Source organism: Akebia trifoliata, chromosome 15 (genome assembly GCF_017979445.1).
Source record: "Akebia trifoliata isolate Shusen 1 chromosome 15, ASM1797944v1, whole genome shotgun sequence".
NCBI classification, from domain to species: Eukaryota; Viridiplantae; Streptophyta; class Magnoliopsida; order Ranunculales; family Lardizabalaceae; genus Akebia; species Akebia trifoliata.
The window spans coordinates 26,119,632-26,144,761 of record NC_141389.1 but is presented as its reverse complement, the minus strand read 5'-3'; the positions used below and the strand labels follow the sequence as shown (position 1 = coordinate 26,144,761).

At 33.8% G+C, this 25,130-nt stretch overlaps 3 protein-coding genes across 3 annotated transcripts; 1 reads left to right on the top strand and 2 right to left on the bottom strand.

Moving 5' to 3' along the window:
• Positions 1-4,508: 4,508 nt before the first annotated feature.
• On the top strand, positions 4,509-6,265 carry LOC147384844 (thaumatin-like protein 1). The gene is made up of 2 exons (XM_086424793.1): positions 4,509-4,612; positions 5,488-6,265. Exons 1-2 carry the CDS (start codon positions 4,534-4,536, stop codon positions 6,150-6,152), a joined length of 744 nt encoding a protein of 247 aa, XP_086280919.1. The 5' UTR covers positions 4,509-4,533; the 3' UTR covers positions 6,153-6,265.
• Positions 6,266-11,749: 5,484 nt separating this feature from the next.
• LOC147384843 (histone H2B.2-like) lies at positions 11,750-12,489 on the bottom strand. The gene has a single exon (XM_086426339.1). The coding sequence runs from the start codon at positions 12,402-12,404 to the stop codon at positions 11,973-11,975; it is 432 nt and encodes a 143-aa protein (XP_086282465.1). The 5' UTR covers positions 12,405-12,489; the 3' UTR covers positions 11,750-11,972.
• A 3,757-nt stretch (positions 12,490-16,246) lies between these two features.
• Positions 16,247-23,203, bottom strand: LOC147384842 (hydroxyproline-rich glycoprotein family protein). The gene is made up of 7 exons (XM_086425887.1): positions 22,965-23,203; positions 22,674-22,843; positions 17,951-18,027; positions 17,686-17,751; positions 17,497-17,571; positions 17,337-17,411; positions 16,247-16,896 (listed from the first exon to the last, which is right to left on the bottom strand). Exons 1-7 carry the CDS (start codon positions 23,114-23,116, stop codon positions 16,426-16,428), a joined length of 1,086 nt encoding a protein of 361 aa, XP_086282013.1. The 5' UTR covers positions 23,117-23,203; the 3' UTR covers positions 16,247-16,425.
• Between the last annotated feature and the right edge of the window lie 1,927 nt (positions 23,204-25,130).

The following is a 25,130-nucleotide window of genomic DNA, read 5'->3' as shown; positions in this document are numbered from 1 at the left end:
ATACAAAATGTTCAATTTGTGCTGATATATATGTTGTGATATATATATATATATATATATATATATAATATATATATATATATTATATATATATATATATATATATATATATGGGTCCCTTTCAGCAACAAACATTTTGACAAACATTTTGGCAAAACATTTTTCAAAACATGAGTTAGAGGTTTTGGAATGAGCTGATTGTTGGTGAGGATGATCTCTACGGTGAGGAGATCATCCTCACCAAAAATCAGCTCATTCCAAAACTTCTAGCCCCATGTTTACAGGTTGAAAAATCGTGGACCGTCCATTTTTTATAAACCATTTTTGATCGGTTAGAAGTTTTGGAATGGGCTGATTTTTGGTGATGATGATCTCCTCACCGTAGAGATCATTCTCACCAAAAATCAGCCCATTCCAAAACCTGCAACCCATATTTTGAAAAATGTTTTGCCAAAATGTTTGTCAAAATGTTTGTTGCTGAACATTTCCCTATATATATATATATATATATATATATATATATATATATAGAAAACAAATAGAATAAAGAGGCAGAGAAAGATACCCCTTTGACATTGTTGATGTCAAAATGTCTATCCAAGGGGAGCTGTTTGATCTTGTTAGGAAAATTTCTCTCAAAGCTTGCGACAACTTTCCAACCACTACCCTGAAAAGAACAACTTATCCAAGTGATCACGGTAAAAATAGAATTTTCAATTTGTAACGATAAGCATAAAACAAGTACAAATTGTAACTATAAGCATACATCACCTTTGTATACAACAAGTACATGAGTAGCTGGATGATCATCCATAACTCTCTATCTATAAAATTCATAGTAAAGAATGACCTGAGAAGCATAGAAAGAACATGTTAGTGAAGACTCTGTACTTCCCTTTTTTCCCTTAGATTATTGGACTTTGACCTCACCTCACAATCCATCACCCATCTTTTCAAACTTATCATACTCTTTTTTTTACTTAATCCAAGACACCCCTTGCTTACACACTTGCTTTCTTTCTCTTTCTTTCAATGTTATGTTTTAATCCAATTCCAAACCCAATACCCTTCTATGTTTGGCTCAATATAACTATCAGTTGAAAAAAGTGTGAAAGATTTAAAGTGAAGCTTAACCATAATAACTGAACTACTAGTATGACTAAATTGAATTTTTTTCAAGAACAAATGCTGGTTTCCTATGACTAATCCACTTGTAAAGGAAATATATAAGAGATCAGGGACTGCAGAATCCCACATCACAAAGTCCATTGAGACAATTTGTATCAAATGGGAGACACAAAAAAGGACAAGAGAGAGAGAGAGGCAAGTTACCTTAGCTCCAGGCAGAATATACATAGTTCTTCCTAGTAGAAGGCAATTACATACAAAAAACATAGTGAACTGAATTTTGAAAACTACATCAACATCATCCATACTCTATACAAATATTGGGTGAACAATGGCATTTGCTTATTTGGGAATTAATCTCATATCAACCACCACCCATTTGCTTGCTTTATGTGTTAAGTCAAAATACAAAGCAATTCAAGTTTGCACTGCAATGAAGGCCACAAGTCTCCTAAACTCAAATAGAGAAAAAGAAAAAAAATTCAAGAAACAAAAAGTGATCAATTGGATTTTTTTTTCCGGTCAAGAGGATCAGATCTTAATCTCCTAACAAACCAAGAGCTTTCACTCAAAATAACCAAACTTACAATATCAATTAACAAGGATAATTACATTCTTATTTGAAAATTGATTTCATTTAATCCATACCTTCAATTATAAAATCAATATGTGTGTGTGTGTACGTGTGTCCATTAAAGAAGACTAACAAGGGAATAAAAAATTATATATTTTTATCCCCAACAGTTCTTTTTATTATCTTTTATCCATGAAATCAGGCAGATTATACACTTTGATGAAACCTATAGCAAAAGTCCAATCTACAATCTACATGGCTATGATTTCTCAAGAATCTGACCATCTAATTCAACATTTGGAAACCAATTTCACAGAAACAAAGAATAGAACCAAACCAATTGCTTTAGAAGATCAACAAACACCTGAAAACACTAAAAGATGGTCATTGTAAAACAAAAATAAACCAAAAACCCAACTTTCCACTTCATATACCTTCAAAACCTCAACAAAACAGAATAATCTCACAATTTCATATCCAAACTCTCATAATCCTCATAGAATCAACCATTAAAACCATCAAAATAAAACAAAATGAATCACTAAAATAATCGAAGATAGATTTAATCGTAAGACGCACTAGTAAAGCAACAAATCATCATCGAATTTACAGTCGATCATACCTAGAAAAGTGAGAATACCTTAGCAGAAACTCAGCTTCCAATCTAAGACAACGGATTGTGACAAAATCGAAACCTTAGAGAGTTCAATCCGACTGCGTGAGAGAAAGCGAAACCCTAGAGACTTCAAATCCGATTGCGATTACGTCAGAAAGATATGGAAGTGAGAGAGATCTATCGAGGGAGATAGATCGAAAGAGAGATCGATCGAGGGAGAAACTATGAGAGAGAGAGAGAGAGATGGAGAGGTTGATCGATCAAGAAAGCGACTGTGAGAAAGAGATGAAGAGGTCGATCCATCGAGATAGAGAGATATAAAGAGCAAGGTCGATCGATCGAGAGAAACTGTGAGACAAAGATAGAAAGAGACTGAGAGAGAGACAGAGAGAGAGTGTGAGATGAGATCGAGAGAGAGTGAGAGTGAGAGTGAGATGAGATCGAGAGAGTGAGAGAGAGAGAGAGAGACTGTGAGAGAGACAGAGACAGAGACAGAGAAAGAGATGAGATCGAGAGACAGACAATGAGAGAGTGAGATCGAACGAGAATGGGAAACGTGGTCCGAGGGCCGCGGAATTTTGGTATTAAAATTTGACGGGCCAGGCCCATCGATTTTTTTCGTTAAAATTTCGGATTTTCACGTAGTGACTTTTAGTGTCTATGTAGTATTTTTATATATATATAAGTTTAAATACATTGGACTTTTATTAGAGTTTAAATACATTGGATTGCGTGTTACTCATAAAATGGTTTCGTAGCCCTAGGTGTTTTAAGCTTCAACAAAAACATGCCATGTAAACACTGTAGTTAGGAACGGAACACTGTTCTCGATCTTGATCTCAACAATAACAACAACAACAACAAAAAACATAAAAAAGTGGTATTTAACTAATAAATATTTAAAAATTGGTAAAATAAAAGTTATAAAAAAAAAAAAAGGGTTTGGGGTGCATGGAAGGGGTGACTTATGATCTACAAATAATTGCTCTCTACTTAAAGCAATCAAGAAAAAAGAAACTCGAAATCGAGAGGAACAAAATCTTATGTTCGAGCTCAATTTAGATCGTAATATTTCAATTTTGGATTTGTCATAATCAAATTATAGAAACTATTTTCCTTCCGATTGTGTTTTGGCTAAGTTGATCCTAAAAACTTGTTCTAGAATTTAAGATCAGAATCTTCTTCCTTGAATATTTCTACCCTTGTGGTATGAAATGTAAGATATATATGCCTAAATAATGTCACTTAAGGGCAAATTCGTAATTTTGGCAGATACTATGCCGTTTTAGTAAAACACACTTCGCAAAGCATGCATGTATTCGTAAAATTTAAAATCTAAGATAATATATTTTTGCTAGTGCGGGCACAATAAATGGAGAGTTCAAGTCGCCGCTTATTTAGCTATAGAAAAAAATATTTGGTAGTTCTAGTAGTAACTTACATAAGTAGGTGACTGATCCATATGACTCAATTTGTAAATAATTTCTTGGATGAATTACTAGTTCGACTAAAACATGAATAATTACATTTTCGTTAAAAGAAAATCCAAAATTATAATGAATTCGACGATTTTAAAGTGACTATTTCCTATTAATCACTTTAAACTTGTGAAATTGTCACCTTAAAATCTCTGAATTTGTGATCATTTGTGTTTTGGTAAATAAAATGAACAATGAGTCAGGATCGTAATTCATCGTAAGTTGACTTTTTCGTAAATACCCCTAATTTCTATATATATATATATATATATATATATATATATATATATATATATATATATATATATATATCATAGGGTGTCCCAAGACCCTTCTCGCATGGGACTAATTTTACAACGGCACGACCTGACCCCATGAAAATTTTATATCGTACAACAAAATATGTCGGCGGATCACCCAATATAAAAATCAGAGAGAACAAACCCATCGATAGTTTTATTGTAGAATCAAAAACCTTTGGGAATGTGAATTAGATTGTTAATCGGAACATTTTCATTAGTGGACCATACCCTAATTTCATTAGTGTGCCAACTTGAATAAAGAGGTACGTCCTAGGAAAGATACGATAGTGCATGAAGCACCCATACATAGGCTTTATATATTGTGGTGCATCTATTTATATTGTTGACTTTCTTTCCTAAAATAACCCCAATTTTAAATATAAAAACCTTCTCCCCATCTCTCTCTCTTATGGGTATATTAGAGAAAAAAAAGAAATGCAAATCAAAGCAAGCTTAACCATGGCAAGAGGATCACTTATCAAGATTCTTGTTCTTCTTGCAATGCTTTTCTCAGGTTAATTATATCTTCTACTCAATTTTTTTTTTATTTAAATAAATTCTTTTAAAATAAAGATTTTGTACTCTCCGTTGTTAGTTGCAATCTTACACCCTAGTCTTTTTTTTTTTTTTTACATCATTTTTCACCTATTTCAGGCCCACTGAATGTTTGGCTCGGTTAGTAACAATCAGACTTGATCACTAATAATGAATTTTTATAAACTGTTGACAAATACAATTTCTTTTATAATATATTGTTTTGTGAGATAATTGTTTTTTTTTTTTTTAATCGTGATAATATGACTTGTCAAGTGGCATACTCAAATGACTCCACGACGTGACAAGTTCAAATACCGTAAAACTGAACACCTCGTGATACACAATTGCACTTCCCCATAAAAAAATGTATCCCAATGCATACAGTTCTACAGTTCCCGATGGATCGGATATATATTTTTTTTATATCACAAAGCAATATTAAGTTTCAAATCTCAATTGGATTGGATTCAGACCATATCAAATCCAATTTAATATACAACATAGAGAATTACATATCTCCATAATAAACAAAGTATCTCGAGGAGTGTTATTCGTCCTCCTGTGTCTTCGATCTTCTTCCTCTCCCCCAAGAATTTCGATTTTATTGCTTTTCTCTTCTACCTATTTTCTAAAGCATCCCTACAATTTTCTTTATTACATTTCCTATTTTACAACTCCAAATATATTATCTTTCCTCTTTTACCCCTAAACCTCAAAAAGGATTCCCCTTCCATAGAAGGGTAGGTAGAATATAATCACATTTTAATGGATTGGATCTTTACTGGATCGGTACATTAGGTAAGATCCGATCCATTGACAGCATTCAATAACTTATGATCCTGTATTTTTCAGGTGTGTATTGTGGAACCATATTCAACTATGAGAACCGTTGCCCTTATTCAGTGTGGTTAGCCGCCAGTCCAGATATAGGTGAAGCCATGTGGGAGTACCCATCCGACACACTCACCATCTTTATAACCCCAGACCAATGGACCGGATCTATTTGGCTCCGAACCGGTTGTGTAACTGATGATTCGTTACACGTGTCATGTGCAACAGGAGACTGTGGGACCACTGATATCAACTGTAATGGTGGACCACCCACGGCTTTCCCGGTCACCCTTCTCAATTTCAATATCGAGAATTCTGTTGTTAGATATGAACTCAGCTTGATCCACGGTTACAATCTACCGGTTCGGGTGGCCCCAATTGGTGCGACATTCTCTTGCCCGATTGTTGAATGTGTTACTGATTTGACACGTGTGTGTCCAACTGAGCTGTTGTACAAGAACTCTAATGGGACGGTTGTAGGATGTCAAAGCCCATGTGATGCATTGAAAGATCCTAAGTATTGTTGTACCGGGGCATACGGTAGGCGGGAGGCTTGTCAACCTAATCAGTACTCGCAGATATTTAAAAAGGCTTGTCCTCTTGCGCATACATATCCAATGGACAGTTATCCTCCATTGTATCAATGCAATGCTGCTAAGAGCTACAACATAACCTTTTGTCCTTAGTAGACTTGTATCCCTGTAATAATCAAATAAATAAATGTTGGTGATGAGTTATATGGTGGTGGTTCATTTTAGAAATAAATGATAAGGATATGTTGCTTTTGATCAATGAAGAAGATTATTCATGAAGAGCAGATTCTAATATTTAGGGAAAGATTTCCCATTTTTTAAGAGGAATAATTAGAGAACGATTAACTCTCGAAGAGCCAAAACGAGGTTTGAAAATGGTAGCTGACACCCCTAATAAAAATATTGGGTCACTGTGGTGTGGATAAAGGTTTTTAGGTTCATTTAGTTTGGAATTTTATCTGGCCTGTATTAGTTTGTGTGGTAACCATTTTTGTCCCTACCTAAGATTGTGACATGTACCCCCACATATGACATTATCCTCACATAAAAAGACAATTCATATGTTATAGCAATTCATATCTAAATTATATCACATAGAAACTGAAACCCAAACTTATATATGATCCTTACCTCATTTTTAATTTGATCCCTAAGTTGTATTTGACTTAAATCCGAGCTCGTATCTGATCTAATTTCTTACTCATTTTTTATATGATTTGTAGCTTGTATCTGATCGAATCCCAAGTCCATATCTAACTTGATCCCTAGCACATATCTATATTCAATCATATCCTTTCAAATTGATAGGACATCACATGTCATCATTTATTTACTTTGCATTAATGGTATGAAACACTTATACATCAGACTTAAATGCTTGCTTACAAGTGATGGACATATATTAAAAGCATTCAAATGCATCTTAATTACCTAATTCATCGTACAACTAGATAAACAATGTGATGACACCTATATCTAAGACTTGCTTATAAATATATCCTTTAGAAATTAAAGAATGGATTGATAAAGTTCTAATGTTAATATTTTTGAGTACTATCCATCTTCTTCTTCATTCATTTTTTTTTTTTCTATCTAAGTACTAACTTGACATTCGAAACATCCTTGACAGGCTATCATCCTTCCATTTTTTCTTACTTTCTATCAACTAGGAAGTGGAAAAAGAACAAAGATCAACCATCATCAAATGAATAAAAGATATCGCTAAATCAAGATTAAGCCCACTATCAAAAGAGGTTAACCAAATGAGCACGAAAAATGAGGACAATCTTTAGATCAAGAGCAAACATACAATCTGAATACAATTTTCATCTTGAGGAATGAAAGCCCAAAAAAGCTTATATAGTTTGGATTTGGGCTTATAGTGATTTATATTTTCTGCATAAAGAGTTTTAGAGCTTTGAAGGGGAAAAAAACCCTAAATGGTCATATGTGTTACACATCCTAAGGGATGTTTATATCTTGAAGTATGTGAGAAGGATCCATTAAAGAATAAAATGCATTGCATTAAGATGCATGAGATACACTGTATCATTGTTAGTGTATCTCATCACAAATGGAAGGTTGTGATGTAGGGTATTCTAGAATATGTATTGATATTTAAAATATATCAATTAGGATAGTCTAGAATATTTATATTAGGTAGTTTTCATATATAAAGATTGATGTAATACCTGTAAATACCTTATTGGGGCTTTTGTAATATTCATCCAAGAATTCTCAATAAATCAGATTTCTACATAGTTTCAGATACTAAGCTCTGTTGAGAGTTTGATCTTGGTGTGTCTTTCTTCGGCAATGGTGCCACCTACATTGTTGCGCCATTGTCGGACTTAGATTTGCTATTATTTTAGATTTTTTATTTTTCAATAAAAATCACAACTCCTATATCTCTACAAATCTTTCAATTTCACACATCTATGTTACACGATCTCATTTTTTTTCTATCTAACCTCTCTCGAATAAGAGTTCTTTTAATTAAATCGCACAATCCTACTTTTTCATATTTCTAGGAGAGATCATGACAGATCTAGTCTAATAAGCCACCAACTCCAACAGACTCAAAAATAGCAGGATGCAACAATAATGTACTTAATAGATAGACGGTGATCACCAGCAAGCACAATTGACACTTCGACAATCAATGAATATATCTATTAATGAAATCAAAGAATTATTCAACAAAACCAATTGCATATTCCTTTTTCAAAGGACCATGCAATTGCAGAATAATGTTAGAGAATAAGATGCATTGTATAAAGATGCATGAGATACATTGTACCATTGTTGGTGCATCTCATTACAAATGAAAGGTTGTGATGGAGGGTATTCTAAAATATATATTGATATTTAGAACATATCAATAAGGATATTCTAGAATATTTATATTAGGTAGTTTTCATATATCTTGGTTGATATAATGTCTATAAATACTCTATTAAAGTATGTCTATATATCTTGAAGTATGTGAGAAGGATCTATTAAAGAATAAAATGCATTGCATTAAGATGCATGAGATACATTGTATCATTGTTAGTGTATCTCATCACAAATGGAAGGTTGTGATGTAGGGTATTCTAGAATATGTATTGATATTTAAAATATATCAATTAGGATAGTCTAGAATATTTATATTAGTAGTTTTCATATATAAATGTTGATGTAATACCTGTAAATACCTTATCGGGGCTTTTGTAATATTCATCCAAGAATTCTCAATAAATCAGATTTCTACATGGTTTCAGATACTAAGCTCTGTTGAGAGTTTGATCTTGGTGTGTCTTTCTTCGGCAATGGTGCCACCTACATTGTTGCGCCATTGTCAGACCTAGATATCTTTTATTTTCTTCTTTGCTATTATTTTAGATTTTTTATTTTTTCAATAAAAATCACAACTCCTTCTATATCTCTACAAATCTTTCAATTTCACACATCTATGTTACACGATCTCATTTTTTTCTATCGAACCTCTCTCGAATAAGAGTTCTTTCAATTAAATCGCACAATCCTACTTTTTCATATTTCTAGGAGAGATCATGACAGATCTAGTCTAATAAGCCACCAGCTCCGACAGACTCAAAAATAGCAGGATGCAACAATAATATACTTAATAGACAGACGGTGATCACCAGCAAGCACAATTGACACTTCGACAATCAATGAAATCAAACAATTATTCAACAAAACCAATTGCATATTCCTTTTTCAAAAGACCATGCAATTGCGGGATAATGTTAGAGAATAAGATGCATGAGATACATTGTACCATTGTTGGTGTATCTCATTACAAATGTAAGGTTGTGATGGAGGGTATTCTAAAATATATATTGATATTTAGAACATATCAATAAGGATATTCTAGAATATTTATATTAGGTAGTTTTCATATATCTTGGTTGATATAATGTCTATAAATACTCTATTGGAACTTTTGTAATATTCATCAATAAATCAAATTTCTACAAAATCTACCTTGGAGATCCTAAAATGTAGACTCAAATGATTTTAACCATCTGATGTTGGATTCGTGTTTTGATATTTCTCGAGCTATCTTATAACGGTAGCCCTAAATCACTCTTGGCAAAACATTTCAGAATATGAGTTGAAAAAAGAAGTGTTGTTGGAAAGTTATCCAAATTCTTGCAGTACAAAATCTAAACTAATGAAGATTATATCTTTTGCTCATGAGGCACAATAAATGGAGAATCCGATCGAGGTTTGATCAGCTACGGAAGAAATCATTTGGTAGTTCAAGTATAACTTACATGTATTGGTAACTGGTCCATAATGCACAATCGGTAATAAATCTTAAATCTTACGAAAACTATGATAGTGCATGGAGTAACCATACATACCCTTTATGTATTGGTGTCCATCTATTTTTACTGTTGACTTTCTTTCCTAAAATAACCCTAATTTTATATATAAAAAGGTTCTCCCCCTCCTTCATTCTCATGGGTATATTAGAGAAAGAAAATAGATTTGTAAAGAAAAGCAAACTAAGCCTAGCCATGGCAAGAGGATCACTTATCAACCTTGTTCTTCTTCTTCTAGCAATGCTTATATCAGGTTAATTATATCTTCTTCTCAATTTTTTTTAATTTTTTTTCGCTCTTTTACGAGCAGTAGTATTTTTGTAAAAAAAAACTGATTTTGTACTTCCGATCATTAGTTGCAATCTTAAACCTAGTTTTCTTTTTTTACTTCACTTGTCACATCTTTCAGGCCCACTTGAATGTTTGGCTTGGTTTTCAGAATCATTAATAAAGAGGTTTGGGTTAAAACATTGTCCTTATAGTCAAATATTTCTATAAGAACAATGCTGCAGTGAGCTCAAGATAGCGCCTCATATCGCACATCTTGACATGAAATATATTTTTTAGTTAGAAAAAAAAAAACTCTACTTATTTTTGCTTTTTAAAAAAATGACTTTAATTCCACGCCTTATGAAATGGGTTTGAATCCCACTTAAGAGACACTCTTAAGGATTTATTCCAAAAATTACCTAGTATATATAGAGGGAGAGGACTACATATGACATGCCTTGAGGATTAATTTGGTGGTCTAACTAAGAGTCCAAGATACAAATAGCTGGGATCCGAAAAAATGCAATGTACCTGTTGTGTGCCAAGAGGTACGACATGAGATTCATAGAGAATTGCGTACATTTACTAGAAAGGTTATGAATAACCTTTGAGGTATCACTTAAATCTAATACTGAACCTTCTAGCACACAACAGGTACCCCTATGAAATATTGATCCTTATCTAACAAACTTTTTGTTTTAGGATAGATTTTAAATTCTTTTTAATCTAACAATGTAACTCGGATGTTGCACCAACATAACCATCACCAACTACACTAAAAAAAAAAAAAACAAACAAACAAACAAACGATAAAATCCACACTTTCTAATCATTCAAGAAATCCCAAAGCACGAAGGTGAGGTCGTGACCATGGTCAATTTATGACCAATATTCTCATCAATAAGACATGGATGGCTAGTATGAACCTTGCCTATGCAACATAGTAGGCCACAACACCTTATGACTATCTAAAATGCCAAAAAGTGATGGATGTTGGTTCCAAGGTTCAAGGGCTTCAGTTGTGTGACCATCGATTTAAGCAAAATCACTTAATGCACAAAGATTATAAATGTAATGAATAGGTCAAGGTCTGAAATGGAACAAATTTTTCTATTAAAATCACAAATTCATCTGCCTTTCCTTCAAAACAAATTCATATAAAATTATATACATAGGGTGACATTCAAAGGTCCTAAAGAAAGCCAAACATTTTTCAATATACAAATTAGAGATTTCAAAATAGGCTGATTTTTTATGAAGATTATCTCTACAATGACGACGAGATCATCCTCACAAAAAATCAGCTCATTCCAAAATTTCTAACCCCATCAAAATTAATTTACAAAATCAAATGGTCCACATTTCTTCAACTTGTAAATTGGATTTTGAAATTTCAGAATAAACTGAGTTTTTGTGAGAATGATCTCTTCACCGTAGAGATCATCTTCACACAAAATCAGCTCATTAACCCTTATTTTGAAAAATGTTTGATTCATTTTAAGAGAGTTAATATAGTCTCTACAAAAGGTTAATAGTCAAAAGTCATCATTTTCATTTCTTTTTTCCTCTCCAAATTGAAAGAAACGTTAAAGAGTGGCAAACCACAAACCCTAAGTCGAACCGAGTGAAATAGGTTCAAAATTAAAGTGAAATAAGACGATAGATTCATTACTACGCATTAAAAACTTTACAATCAGATTAAAAAAAAAGAAACCCTAACCCTAACCCTAACCCTAGACCTAACCACATACGAATCGATTTCACCGCCACCAATTCATCCCCGAAAACCCTAAATACAAAACGCCCAAATTACAAACAAGATCGAATAATAAAAGACAAGCCCTAAATTTCAATTTTTTTCTTTCCAGATTCAAGAACTTGTAAACTTGGTAACAGCCTTGGTTCCTTCAGACACGGCATGCTTCGCAAGCTCTCCAGGTAACACGAGACGAACAGCAGTCTGGATCTCCCGAGACGTGATGGTTGGCTTCTTGTTGTACCTAGCAAGCTTCGAAGCCTCTTGTGCAAGTTTCTCGAAGATGTCGTTGATGAAGCTATTCATGATCCCCATGGCTTTGCTGGAGATCCCGATGTCGGGATGAACCTGTTTCAAGACCTTAAAGATGTAGATCTTGTATGTCTCAACATTCTTCTTCGATCTCTTCTTCTTCTTGTCAGATGTTGCTTCTTTGGGGAGTTTCTTCTCGGCTTTAGGTTTCTTCTCTCCGACTGGAGCTTTCTCGGCTTTCTTCTCTTCTGCTGGTTTCTTCTCTGCGGGTTTCTTCTCAGCCTTTGGCGCCATTAGAGAGACCTTGAAATATAGAACAAAAGGAGAAGAAAATACAGAGATGAAACTTGAAAGAAAGAAAAATTTGTGAGTTAGAGATAAGAGAGAGACGTATTTATTGAGATTGGGAAGTGAGATTTGATTCGTCAGTTTAGTTTGACACGGATCGATGTGAATGAACCGTTGATTTTCGGAAAAAGAGATTGAACGGTGTAGATGAGTTTAGGTTAGCGGGATTTAAGAGAGAGAGTGAACGCTTTATATGTAAGTATTTTAAAATCGAATCTCGTCCTTTTTCTTTACTTTATTTATATATTTAATTTTATTTATTTATTTATTTTCCATTTTTCGCGCGTAAGTTTACGTATGCCCCACCTGACTAGCACGTGATGTAATTATTGAGCGACAGCGGAACGATAACTTTGATGTCCCCAGACAAAAAATTGTGTCGCTCCATTAAATGCCACGTGTCACAATTTATTTATTTTTTAACCTAATTTTGGTTCTTGCCCATATGAGTGTCAATGGGTTGATTACTAAGGAATTTAAAATCATAATCATTGGTTTTGATTATAAAATAAATGAAATACAAATCGAAACCGTATAAAAAATATGAGTACCCATTGATTTCGAGCCTCAAGAATCAAATGAGAAAAGAAGTATTTCAAATCATTATAATAAAAAAATTTCTTCAAAAAATTAACATATTATCAACAAAATTATTAATTTAGTTATAATTTGTTATACTAAATATATAAATTAATGATTTTTTTTTAAATAAAAAAAATTTATCTTTACTAAAAGTAAGAAATTTTTAGAAGAGCGACTCATTTTAAACTCCGTATATGACATACATTTATTTTAAAATAAAAATTATCTAAAATCATTTATAGTATAAAAAGAAATGATAAAATAAATCGGTTTCAGGTGCATGCGGATATCCATTAGATATAATCTAACGGTTTCGATTTTGGTTAAACAGGTACTCATCAACACCCTTACTTGTCAAGCTTTGATAAATAAAATAATAAATAAATAATTAATGTTAAAACAAAAATCAGAATGAGGGAGCTTCTATTGCCACACCCACTATCTGTAATGCCACTCAAAGATGCGTGCTAAATCTTTGGTATTTGCATATCCTAAAAGAATTTTAAAGATTACATAGTAAAAAGGATGTTTTTATAATTTTGTAAATTAGCCAATGTTTATAGATTTACTTGCTTTTTTTACCAAAATTACCCAGATTATATTAAATTTAAATATAAAAATTGGGGGCATTTACTACCGCTCAAATTTTTGCTCCGCTTTCTCTCCTTCTAATAGTAAAGATAATTTAATTATATGTTCATGCGTCATATATCGATAGCTTGGCTTCCTTATGCTCTATTATCATAACTTGTATCATAGTATAGGGTTGGGATCCGTCGACAACTCCTTAAAAATACTTGTGATCCCAACCCTTTAAACACAAAAAATCCAATGATGAGATTTATGAGTATCTTGATAACACAAATCTTGAAGATAATTATCCTAAAGATAAATCTCAATTAAGGATTTTGTATTTAAGGGGTTGGGATCTTGACTAATATCATGACTGTTAGTTATTCACCACCACCAATTAGTTATAACAAAATAATTCTTGATCAATATGAATATTTTTTATAGTAATTAAATATTTAATATAACAATTAGAATTTCTTTGAAGGTTTCTGATTAATTTTTGAGTCCTAATAGTCTTACTAAGTAAGGATTTCTCCTTTATTAGTGCTCAGCCTTAGGCATTTAAAAGCATGATTCAATGCTTCAGGGTTGTAGAGGACAAAATTCTATGAACTTCGGAAAAAAAAAATTCAAAAATAATTAATTTTCATTATTGAATTTTAATTTTAAATTTGGGAGTTTGGTGGGATTTCAACAGCCATCTATTTTCAAAACATTCGATCAAAATCAAAAGAATTTGCATTTTTATTTTATTTTAAAGATATGAATTTTTGATAAAATTTAGAGGGCCATGGTGTTGGTTTGCTAATGTGGTAATCCATTTGGGCTAGGGATGCCACCTCGGCAAGTTGGAGGGTCAACCCAAGTTGTAAAACCCTCGACCCAAAACCCAAGCTCCACCTGAGATTGAGCTTTTAAATAGAAATCTAACAAATCAAGAACACTCTGCAACTCAGAGAAGTAAAGAAGATCAACAGAATCCTTCTTCCCATCAATTACATCTTTATACGACGCCATCAATTTGACCCATTTCTCCCTACATTATTTTCCATCCCTCCTTATCCCACGCGAAACCAAACCCTCGGCAAGCTCATCCCAAACAAACCCTCTTCGACTCGTATTCGAAAACCTTTGCTTCATCTCTCCCCTCAATTGTATCAATTTGAAAACCTCCCCTCTCTTCCAATTCTTACCCCTCTTCTTCTTCTTCTTCACTCGTTCCTGATCCCAATCAAACTTCTCAACCACCATTTCTCTTTCATTTCTTCCACGGAGAAGAGTTTTGGTAAGGAGGAGCATTGCATTGTCAATAATTCTTTGGTGTGCCATCTCCTCGGCACGCCATTTTTCTTCCTTATCAGCACGGATCCTTTCTCGTTGTCTTTCCTTCTACTCTAGGGTTTCGAGGAGATTTATAAAGAATCTGTGTTTTTGAGTTACAATTGTTTCAAGTAATTGTTTCATAGAAGATATGTCGATATTGGTTAGCTTCTTTTCTTTCGTCCCTCCATTATAGTTCTTAAGGAAAGATGAAGAACAAGAACCTTCTTCCAGTTCTTCTTCTTCTGTTCATTGTTTCCGTTTTCACTGATCTCATATTCGAATTCTTCTTCGTCTTGTTGTTGTTGTTGTTGTTGTTGTTCGAATAGATAAATTTTATGAGGGTGAGTGTATGAAGGATTGAAGTCTGGATTTGGGCGTTTGCAGTGTTGGGGTGTGAAGTTAGGGTTTAGGATTTGGTCGAGAGAATGAGGGTTTGGAGAAGGAACCCTAACCATAGAAAGAGGAGGAGATGATGGGGTTGGGGTTGGTGTTAGTGTGGATTCATTGTAAATGAGATTGGGATTGTTTTCGTTTCCAGAAATGAGTTGAAGTTCTGAGTATGGGAAGATTGGGTTTTCAAGTCGAGATGTACGAAATGGATGCATCTCTCTTTTGATGTTGGTGGAAGAGCAGAGATTGAGAGATGAAGTGGAGGAAAGAGTGGACTGTAGAGAGTGACTTTTTGTTTCTTCTTCTACATCTTTTTTTTCATCTTTTAGAGAGAAGAGAATGTCAAATCAATTAACTCGATGCCTCATATACAGAGTTGGCATACATAGTCTCAACGAAATAAATCAATTGACTCACTTTGCAATTATTTATATTTACATGAAAGTGGATAGGAATCATAAATGCTTTTTTTTTTCCATTTCTGAACAAGACGTCTCAAACAGTCAAATGTATCGGAAAACTCGTGCGAGACGACTAGGTATCTGGCACGGACGAGACAAGACACGAAACAGAGGTTTAAGACCATGGTGCCAACAAGGCTTATTATTGTATCTAAGAAAAAAAAGATAGTGCTGCCCAAGGATACCAGCCATTAGACAACCATTGGGATTTGTGTGGCGTAAACCACATAATCTCCCAGGCACAAAAAAATTCCATGCAAAGTGCAAAACATCGTGCAACAAACAAATTTGAAAAATGGAATGATAACGATTCAAAATTATATGCTACAATGCCATTCCACGAGTCACTTGTTTCCCTCCACAACCTGCAAGGACCAGTCATCATAGTTGATAAGTTGCAGTAAAATCCCAATGGATGCCTCAACGGTGCCCGTTCCCAAGCAGAACACATTCAGAGCCAACGTCAATGTGCCATATGCACCACTTTTGTTGCTTAAATCAGATATATAACTTCGGTACAATTTGTAAGTCCTAACCATCACTAATTCTCTACTTTTCAACTAAAGATATAATAACAAAATCATCTGCAATACAATCAACAGAAACAAAACTTTGTAGGGAAATTGATAAAATGCTTACTAAGGCATTGGTGGCCTAGGGAAGTGCTGTCCCATGTTTGGAGGTGGCGGACCAGGACGAGGAGGCCCTTGGCCTTGCATCTGTTGTTGCCCTGGGAAACCTTGTGGAGGCATCATTGGTGGTGGCCGACCAATTTGAGTGCCAGGAGTGAAGTTTGCCATTGTTCCACTCCCAACTGGGGGTGGTGGTGGGACTGGGAGACTTCCACCAGGAGGCATGGGCCGAGGTCCATTCGCTGACAATGGGGGAGGGGGCGGCGGTGCAGAACCGGGTACTGTTGGTGGGGGACCTCTGGGAGGATTTGGCATAGGAGCACCAGGAGGAAGTCCTTGTGGTGGTGGAGGTGGCGGTGGCAGTCCTTGAGGTGGTGGTGGCAACGGCCTCGAGGGAACACCGGGAGGTGCCGTTCCATTTGCAACAGGTACGGGTTTATTCGACTCCGGTGGTTTGACTTTGAAGTATAACTGCAGCTGTACACATTTGGCACAAGCATCAGCATTATAATTATAAAATTTAAATTAAAAAAAACTGCTATTTGCACCTCAACTTTTACTTATTAACCCCAATTAAAAATAAGGAAAATAAGTGAATGGTTGAGAATAAGTAAAAGTTGGGATGCCAATAGAAGCTCTACCGTTTTGTTTTTGCTAGATTTCTATTTTTTTTGGTTTGGGATTTTATATGGCTTAATCATCATCGTAAACTACTAAAATTGTTTGAACTTGTTATAATGTTGAGATATAATTTTGAGCCAAACTTCTGTAATGTTTGAAAAGTGATTTAATCTTTAATTGGGGTTCAATAAAAAAAATTAAGAAATTGGGGTATATATTAGTACCAGTTGGGGTGCCAATAGCAGCTCTAAAAAAAGAGTGGGACAAATACAAAAAAGGAAACTACAGCCACAGACCGTAAACATTTTCGAGTCTGGATCCCAATGTGAAAAGAATTTGGGTGTTGATTTGTCGATCTCTGTGCTGGGAACCTGAAAAAAAAAACGGGTAAACGTAAACCAAAAGCAAATCAAAACAGAAAGTAAATGAAAATGCATTGTGGTACCATGAACATACCTTGAAAGCAATTATCTCATAGGGTTCAGCTGCAAAGAGAAGATACTGATACCTTTTATCGCAGGATTGAACCCTCTGAAAAAAAATTACCAAGTTAAGTGAACAAAATCAAAATCGATGCCTAAGTCAGGGAGGGAGTTTGAGAAAAATTTACAGTAGAACCAATAGACTTCTGTGAATATAGCATACCTGCTCATACGAAGACATAAACCTGTGTCTTGGCTTCGCAAGGTCTTCGATTTCAGGATATTCAATCTGCGAAAATTCCAAGGAGACCAGAACGAGGCCCAGTCAGTTTCTTACACAATATCAGGTAAATAACATAACTAAAGAGTTAAGGAGCTAAACAATTTTAGATGTGAAGTACATTGATTAAGGAAACGAAATACAAATAAACATAAATAACATAGTGCATTAAGTACAATTTAATTGAGAAAAATAAGTAGGCAAGTACCTGGAAGAGAAGAGACCGCTGCTTTGTCTCTGGATCAAATTGCTTTGTTACCCGGTATCCGGGCCTTCCAATCTTGACTGCAAGCACAAGAGAACTAAATTCAAAATTCACAAATTATGAATATTTCATGCCAGCCTACTGAGGTTAAGAATAGACGATCACTCTGGGGTACAGAACTACTGCTAGAGTAACAATTACATTACACCACCCTTGTTACAAAATTGCAAGTTAATAGGTGATACCAGGCTTGATAACATTGAAAATAGAAATGTAAGTAAGATCCTCATACACTAATACTCCCTCTCATAATGATGTATGACTTCATTGAATTCAAAAGCTTTCCATGGAAAGGTTATGTATGAACATGTGCCATAGTTTTGTTTCAATAGATCACTCAAAGTTCTTCAATCCGATTTATCCAACTTGAGTGGGGAAAATCATGCTAATATTGAGAAATCTCATACAATCACAAGTGAAGGGATTCAGTTGATATATCTTTCCCATCAATGACCAGGAGGGAAAATAACTAACCGATTGGGGACTCTGACATGTAAGAGCTTACGAATAGTGGATGAAATGGAAAGAAGGAAAATTAGCATTATTTATTTGCAAGAGCTAAAGCTAAGAAAATTGATGTCTGTAAGATCTGGTAGACACAAAATGTTAGAAATAGATATTGTATATATAGTTAAAAAAGTAGATGGAGATCTAAAGAATAAATGATAAGAGAATATGTGGTTGACTATTAGCCACTTTCTTTTTTCCTTGGAGCCATTGGCCAATTTCCTTTAAAAGGCCTTCCTATCAGACAATTGTTTGAGGCTAATATCTCTTGTGACCGATCGGCCGGCGGATGCAATTCCTCTAATCAACTTGCCATGTCTAATGTTGTTCCCACTCCATCCGCTAGATATTTCCATCCCTTCCTCGTTTTGATCCAGTTTGACGATATGAATATTCAGTTGCTTTTATCCTCTGGAATCTTGACATTAGAGATGTGGTGGTGATGCTACTCTATACTAGGCAAGAATGGCTACTGCCTTATACCAATTTTTTTGTTGCCCTAAATTATTAAAAATAGAATTCTTTTTTATCCAAGAATTCTGACTTTTGACCAATCCCTCGCTTTTTTTTTTCCTTTCTTTCTTTATTTTCATTTTCAAGGATGTTATTAATATTGAATTCTATAATTATATTATTATAATGTGAATGTATCTCACAACCCGAAGGGATTCAAGGGAGGGTTCATTCATCTTTTGATCCAAAATACCAAATAAGTTCAAGAGATGAAAAAATGAAGGATAGCTACCAAAAAGACAAATCCAATCCATACTGATGTAGCAGATAATACAACATTTTTATTACCAATAATCTAGATTGATTCATATATTGTGTGTTCTATGATAATCTACATACAACCATTGCCACAAAATTGGGCAATTTTCTCCAAAAGCTAGGAACAATTCGCTGCATAGGGTACATAACGTTTAAACAGCGACTCACCAATCAATGACTAATTAGGGTAGAAAATGGATCAGACCTGGGCAAGATATGAATATATCTATATTCAAATTCAGATTTTTTTATCTGGATCTGAATCCGAATCCAACTTGGAACCGACTAGATAAAACCATATTCAAACCATTTTGGTTTCACTTAAACTAAATCCAACCCGATCTGAATTGCTTGATTTGGGTCGTTTTAGATTGTGTAATTCTGGAGTATTTAACATTTTTTCTGCTTTACTTCTTTGTTAATTGATAAACTATTCTATTTTACCATTATAACCCTCTCATTTTATAAGAATTCATATTGTAGTAAAGTAGTAGAAAAAGATATTTTGAAAAACCCTACAAATGTAATTTTTACAAGCAATATATCATTCAAATCCAGGCGGATATAAAAATGGATCCATATCCGACCTAGATCTGACTCGATTCAAGGGACATCTAGCCATATTTGACCCATTTTTTTTTATTCAGATTAAAGGGTCCAAACCCGCTAAATTCAATTTTTGAATCACTCAGATTTCGGGTCAAGTCCGACCCATTTTATACCTTACATTTAATAGGCAATTTTCTAAGGGTTTTTTTTTTCCTTCTTCTTTTCTACTTGATCAAGAATTCTAGGTTTGTTATTCTTTCTTGGGACCATGATTTTTCCTAAAAAAACATCATATTTAACCTTGATGTTTCTTCTTCCAAAATCTTACTAAAAATTGTTTTATTATTTACTTCCAATATAAGAATATTGATTTTTTCCGGAAGACACATTGTCTTCAACCATTGGACTTCGGAGTAAAATTTTATAATCCTCGAATTTATTCTGAAACTTTCCCAAATCTATCCAAATTAAATCAAATGACCCCCACCGATAAATTGTCGAATCTAAACTTGGTTAATATGTAGGAAAGATGTCTACAATTTAGCGCGAATTTTGGAAGGGAATGCTAAAGACTTCGATCATGTTAGAGCATTAAAGGAAAAGCTGAAAGAGTTATAATAAGAGATTAAGGAAAGGGGGAGAGGTTATTTTCAAAAATTACTAAAAGGGCACTAAAGAGACTTAGGAATAGGAAGGTATGGGATATCTGAGAGCACATATCCATTCGTACAATTATGACTTTAGAAGTGAAAAAAAATAAAACTAATAAAGAAGAAAATAGGATACGATCTAAGAACAAAATCATTTTCCAATGGAAGTATGGAAATACAGGTGAAATTGTAGATTTTCCTCGCTAATAAAGTTGTTCAATAATATTTCAAAGATTAAAATAATGCCAAATAAATGGAAGAAAAGCATCGTAGTACCGATATAAAAATAAAAGAGAAATATGGAAGTGTACAACTATCGATGCATCAAACTTATGAGCCACACTATGAAACTATGAGAAAGATTGATTAAACAAAGGTCAAGACAAAACAAATGTCATAGAACCAATTTGATTTTTATGCCAGATGCATCAACCATTGTGGCAATTTTCTGTACTTATACAAATGATGCATAATGAAAGAGAAAAAAAAAAAAAAGAAGGAGAATCTTCATATGGTTTTTATCAACGTAGAGAAAGCATACAACAAAGTACCTAGATAATTAACTTGGTAAGTAAGTGGAAAAAATAAAGGAATCCCAAACTGATATATTAACATAATCAAGGACATGTAAGATAGGACTATGACTAGTATGAAAGCAAATTGAGGTGAAAAATGAGTTACCGATTATAATTAATTTATATCAAATATCGACCTTAAGTCCGTACATATTTACTTTATTTATAGATGAACTAATTACTCATATTTAAGCGCATGTAGTTGGTTGGTGTATGTTTTTGTAGATGATGCAGTACTAATTGATGAAACTATAGAGGAAATCAACACAAAACTATAACCATAGTGTGAAAGTTTGAATCTAGGGGCTTTAAAATAAGTAGAACCATGACTGAGTGCGTGGAATGTAAAATTAGTACTGAAACCTCAGAATAAGAATGTCCGACACAAATTGGTGATCTAGAAATACCCCAAAGTGATAACTTCCATTATCTTGGGTCTGTTTACACATAAGGATTGGGAGGCTTAGGGAAATGTTACCCCATAGGATCAATGTCGAATAGTTAAAGTGGAGGTATGCTTCTCGAGTGCTATGTGATTAATGTATACCAATCAAATTAAAAGAAAATTTTTATAGGAAGAAATTACAACCAGTTATGCTTTATGGAGTTAAATGTTGGGCAATCAAGAAGCATCATGTAAATAAATTGATTGAAGCAGAGATGAAGACATTGAGATAGATGAGTAGAAAGACAAGGAAAGATGAAATAAAAATGAACTTGTTGAAGAAAACATGGGAATAGCTCCAATAGGTAATAAGCAACTAAAAAAAAAGAAGATAGATAGTTTGAGCATGCTCAACGAAGGCCGATTATAGCCTCAGTAAAAAGAACTATTCAAGTTGAAGGTTCTAAAAGAGCAATAAGAAGGCCCAAACAAAAGTGAATTGAGATGGTGAAACAAATATGAACACAATTTCAATAACAAAAGACATGGTTGTGAGCAGAGTGAAATGGAAAAACAAGATTCGTTTAGTTGAACCCAAGGATTTGATGATGCCCACAATGAATATAACAATCCAATTTGAGCTGAATTCTATTTCTTTTAGAATCCTATTTCTTACCACTTTACGATCCTATTCAATTTCGACGGCATTGGATAAGTAAACCTAAAAAGCTAATACAAAATTTACCATGGATGTTTGAAAAAACACAAGCCTATAAAATCCTCATTGATTATACCATAGCTTTCCAATTGAGATTTGTATCACCTTTTAGAATCTTTTGTAGTCGATCCTTGTAGACGGACAAACTAAGGAATTTTCCAATAGATTATTATCTTCTTCCCACGTTCTTTAGCCAATAATACCCATAGCTGTGATTAATCTTTTAACAAAGAGAAATTATATTGCCACACCAACATTTGCTAATCCCAACCCAATACATATAGAAATCACCAAAGAGTTAGCATGCATCTTGGGGTGGCGTTAGCAAAATTTGGGGTGGCACAGTAGCTCTCTTTACAAACCTTAATTTTACCCCAATTTTTGTGCAATTTTTTTATTTATACCCAATCAAGAACAAGTGAATACAATACGAAAAAACAAGAAATTATGTTTAAAAAAAATGAAAAATCAGATTTCTATGTTTTATTAATGGATTAAGAGAAGGAGAGACCTGTCTTGCGGAGGGAGACCTTTCGCTTGTGGGGTTGGGGTTGGGCTGGAGCTTCTTTGGCCTCACGTGCAGCTCTCTTAGCCAAGTTGGTTTGATGGCGCTTCCCTTGTGTGTGAGCCAAGTAATTCCCCTCATTGTTGTGTAGAGTCAAACAAAGCTTACACTCGTAACTAAAAAAAACCCAGAAAAACAACAACAATAAGAACAATTTTGTTCTATAAATTAGGGATTAAAATAGATAGAAAGAAAATTTAAAGTTTTTTTTTTTCATTTTTGTGTTGGAATCTGAACCTTCCGAGATGATTACGCATGAAATAGGGATCTTTAGCGAGATCGATGGTTTCTAGGGCTAGCCTTCTGAGTCTCTCTCTTCTATCGATAGCTTCGTTCTGTGCAGAGGCCGCGCCTCCGCCCCCAGGCTTCGCACCCCAGTCTCGATCCATTCTCCTCTCTCTTCTGCGCCTCTCAGTACTCTCTCTCTCTCTCTCTGGAGTGGAAGAACGAAGAAGAGGCCCCAAATTCACACTTCAGAGTTGATCTTGGTTTTATTTAAAAACTCAGCATCGTTCCGGGTTGACTCGTTTGAGTCATCGAGTCTTAGCGAGACGAATCATTTAACATGATTTTCAAAAAGAGATTCTACTAGCATACGAACTGTTACTTATAACACACCAATCCTTTCAAACATATGGATAGATCGGGGTTCAAACTCATTAGTATAGCTCATTTGGTAACTATAATTCACAATTAAGTCTACAAGTAACAATTAGAAATATTAGAAAAAAGATATTTTTGAAATCTGAAATCTAGAATCTGAAATCTTATTCTGGAAAAGTTGTTTGTTTATCATTTTTAAAAGTTTATGGTCACAAATTGAATTTTAAAATGTAATGGCCATGTTGACAATAATACCATTTTGTAATTCTAATAAATTGTTAACCAAAAAAATAACATATTATGCATAATGAAATCATCCACACATTTAATTTCGATTTCTAACACATCAAACACCTCAAAAGCATTATTTTCAAATTGAATTCATACTTGAGAAATTATATTCCAACAAGGTAATACTCAAACAATAAATAATCATTTATTTTCTAGTTGAAAAATATAAGGTTTTAGGATTCGTATAAAAATATAGGATTTTCGAACACGAAATGAGAGAAAGATGAGAGATTTGATAACATAGTTGTAGAGGAAGAAGAGGTGGAAAAGAAATGAGAAGTAGAAAAGTAAAAAAATAAGGGTTTTAAGGTTTGTATAAATAAATGATATATGATAGAAATTTGGATTTTGAGGAGGATAGTTTAGGAATTTTAAAAAAAAAAATCAGATTTCAGAAGTTTCGTCCAACATCCCTCCATTACTGGTTAAAAACTTCTGAATTTTGATTCTGAAGTCTGAAATCTAAATCAAAATAAACGGAAATAAAGCTTATAAAGTCTGAATTTTAAAGGTGGATCACCTCTATTCAGACTTCAGAAGTGTTAACAAACACACACTAATATATTTATGAAAAAAGATAAATTTCCAAGGTTGATCCGATTTGTTGAAACTTGACAATGGACGACTACTGAGCCCAATAAAATTCAATAGTGAAAAATAACTTTTTGTTTTGTGTGTTTAAATTTCATATAATTTCGTCCTCTACAACCCCATTGCATCTGATCATGTTTTTGAATGTCACAATGTGATCAGATCAAAAAGGACATGAGAAAATAACTTTCTCTCGTATTGCTTATATCATTCGTGCCACATGTCAAAAAGTTATTGGGCTGTGAGCAAAAAATCACTCATTGGAGCTTACAAGTCACAACCGCTTCTTTTTCATTAAAGTATTTTGTATCGATTAAGACATATCCTTCTACATTTTTGGTAAGTATTTGAGATATTTGCTTGTGTCTTCTAGCAAATGCCATGCTTAGGGTTGGCAATGATCCAATTTTTATCTGACATCCAATTTATTCCGATCCAAAAATATAAGATTTAGATCTAACATTTGGATTTTTTTTATCGTATTCAAATGGAAAATTGTAGATTCGACAATTTTCGAACCAATTTCAAATTTTTGGATTACCCCCAACTCAATCCATAAAAATCCAATCTGAATAGAATTTTACATTTTGTTGTTGTTGAAAAAATTGTTATTTATATTGAATAATAACTTTTATCTTTCCAGTTCCTAGTTTTCAACTTCTCGTAAGGATTTCTATTTTGCATTCTCCGTTGTTTCTTCCAAGCAACATGATTGCATGATCCAGTAACGATCAACACCACCACCATCGGAAGACCAAACGTTGATCAACAACCATATAAGTCTCTATCTCTTCATTAGGGCTCTTAGATCAAGGAAAATTAAGAAGAAGAACTTATTGAGAGGAAGAAGACACAAATTTATTATTCTTGTTTTCTTCGTAATAAGATCAATCTACCTGTATATAGATGATTACTTGC

Bases quoted from the DNA above. Each gene is read 5' to 3' on its own strand.
- LOC147384843 (XM_086426339.1), bottom strand. From the start codon at position 12,404: ATGGCGCCAAAGGCTGAGAAGAAACCCGCAGAGAAGAAACCAGCAGAA.
- LOC147384844 (XM_086424793.1), top strand. From the start codon at position 4,534: ATGCAAATCAAAGCAAGCTTAACCATGGCAAGAGGATCACTTATCAAG. The intron at 4,613-5,487 runs GTTAATTATATC...TGTATTTTTCAG, and splicing joins TCTTGCAATGCTTTTCTCAG to GTGTGTATTGTGGAACCATA.
- LOC147384842 (XM_086425887.1), bottom strand. From the start codon at position 23,116: ATGGATCGAGACTGGGGTGCGAAGCCTGGGGGCGGAGGCGCGGCCTCT. The intron at 17,572-17,685 runs GTATGCTATATT...ATTTTTTTTCAG, and splicing joins TTATGTCTTCGTATGAGCAG to AGGGTTCAATCCTGCGATAA. The intron at 17,412-17,496 runs GTATGTTCATGG...TTTTTTTTTCAG, and splicing joins ATGAGATAATTGCTTTCAAG to GTTCCCAGCACAGAGATCGA.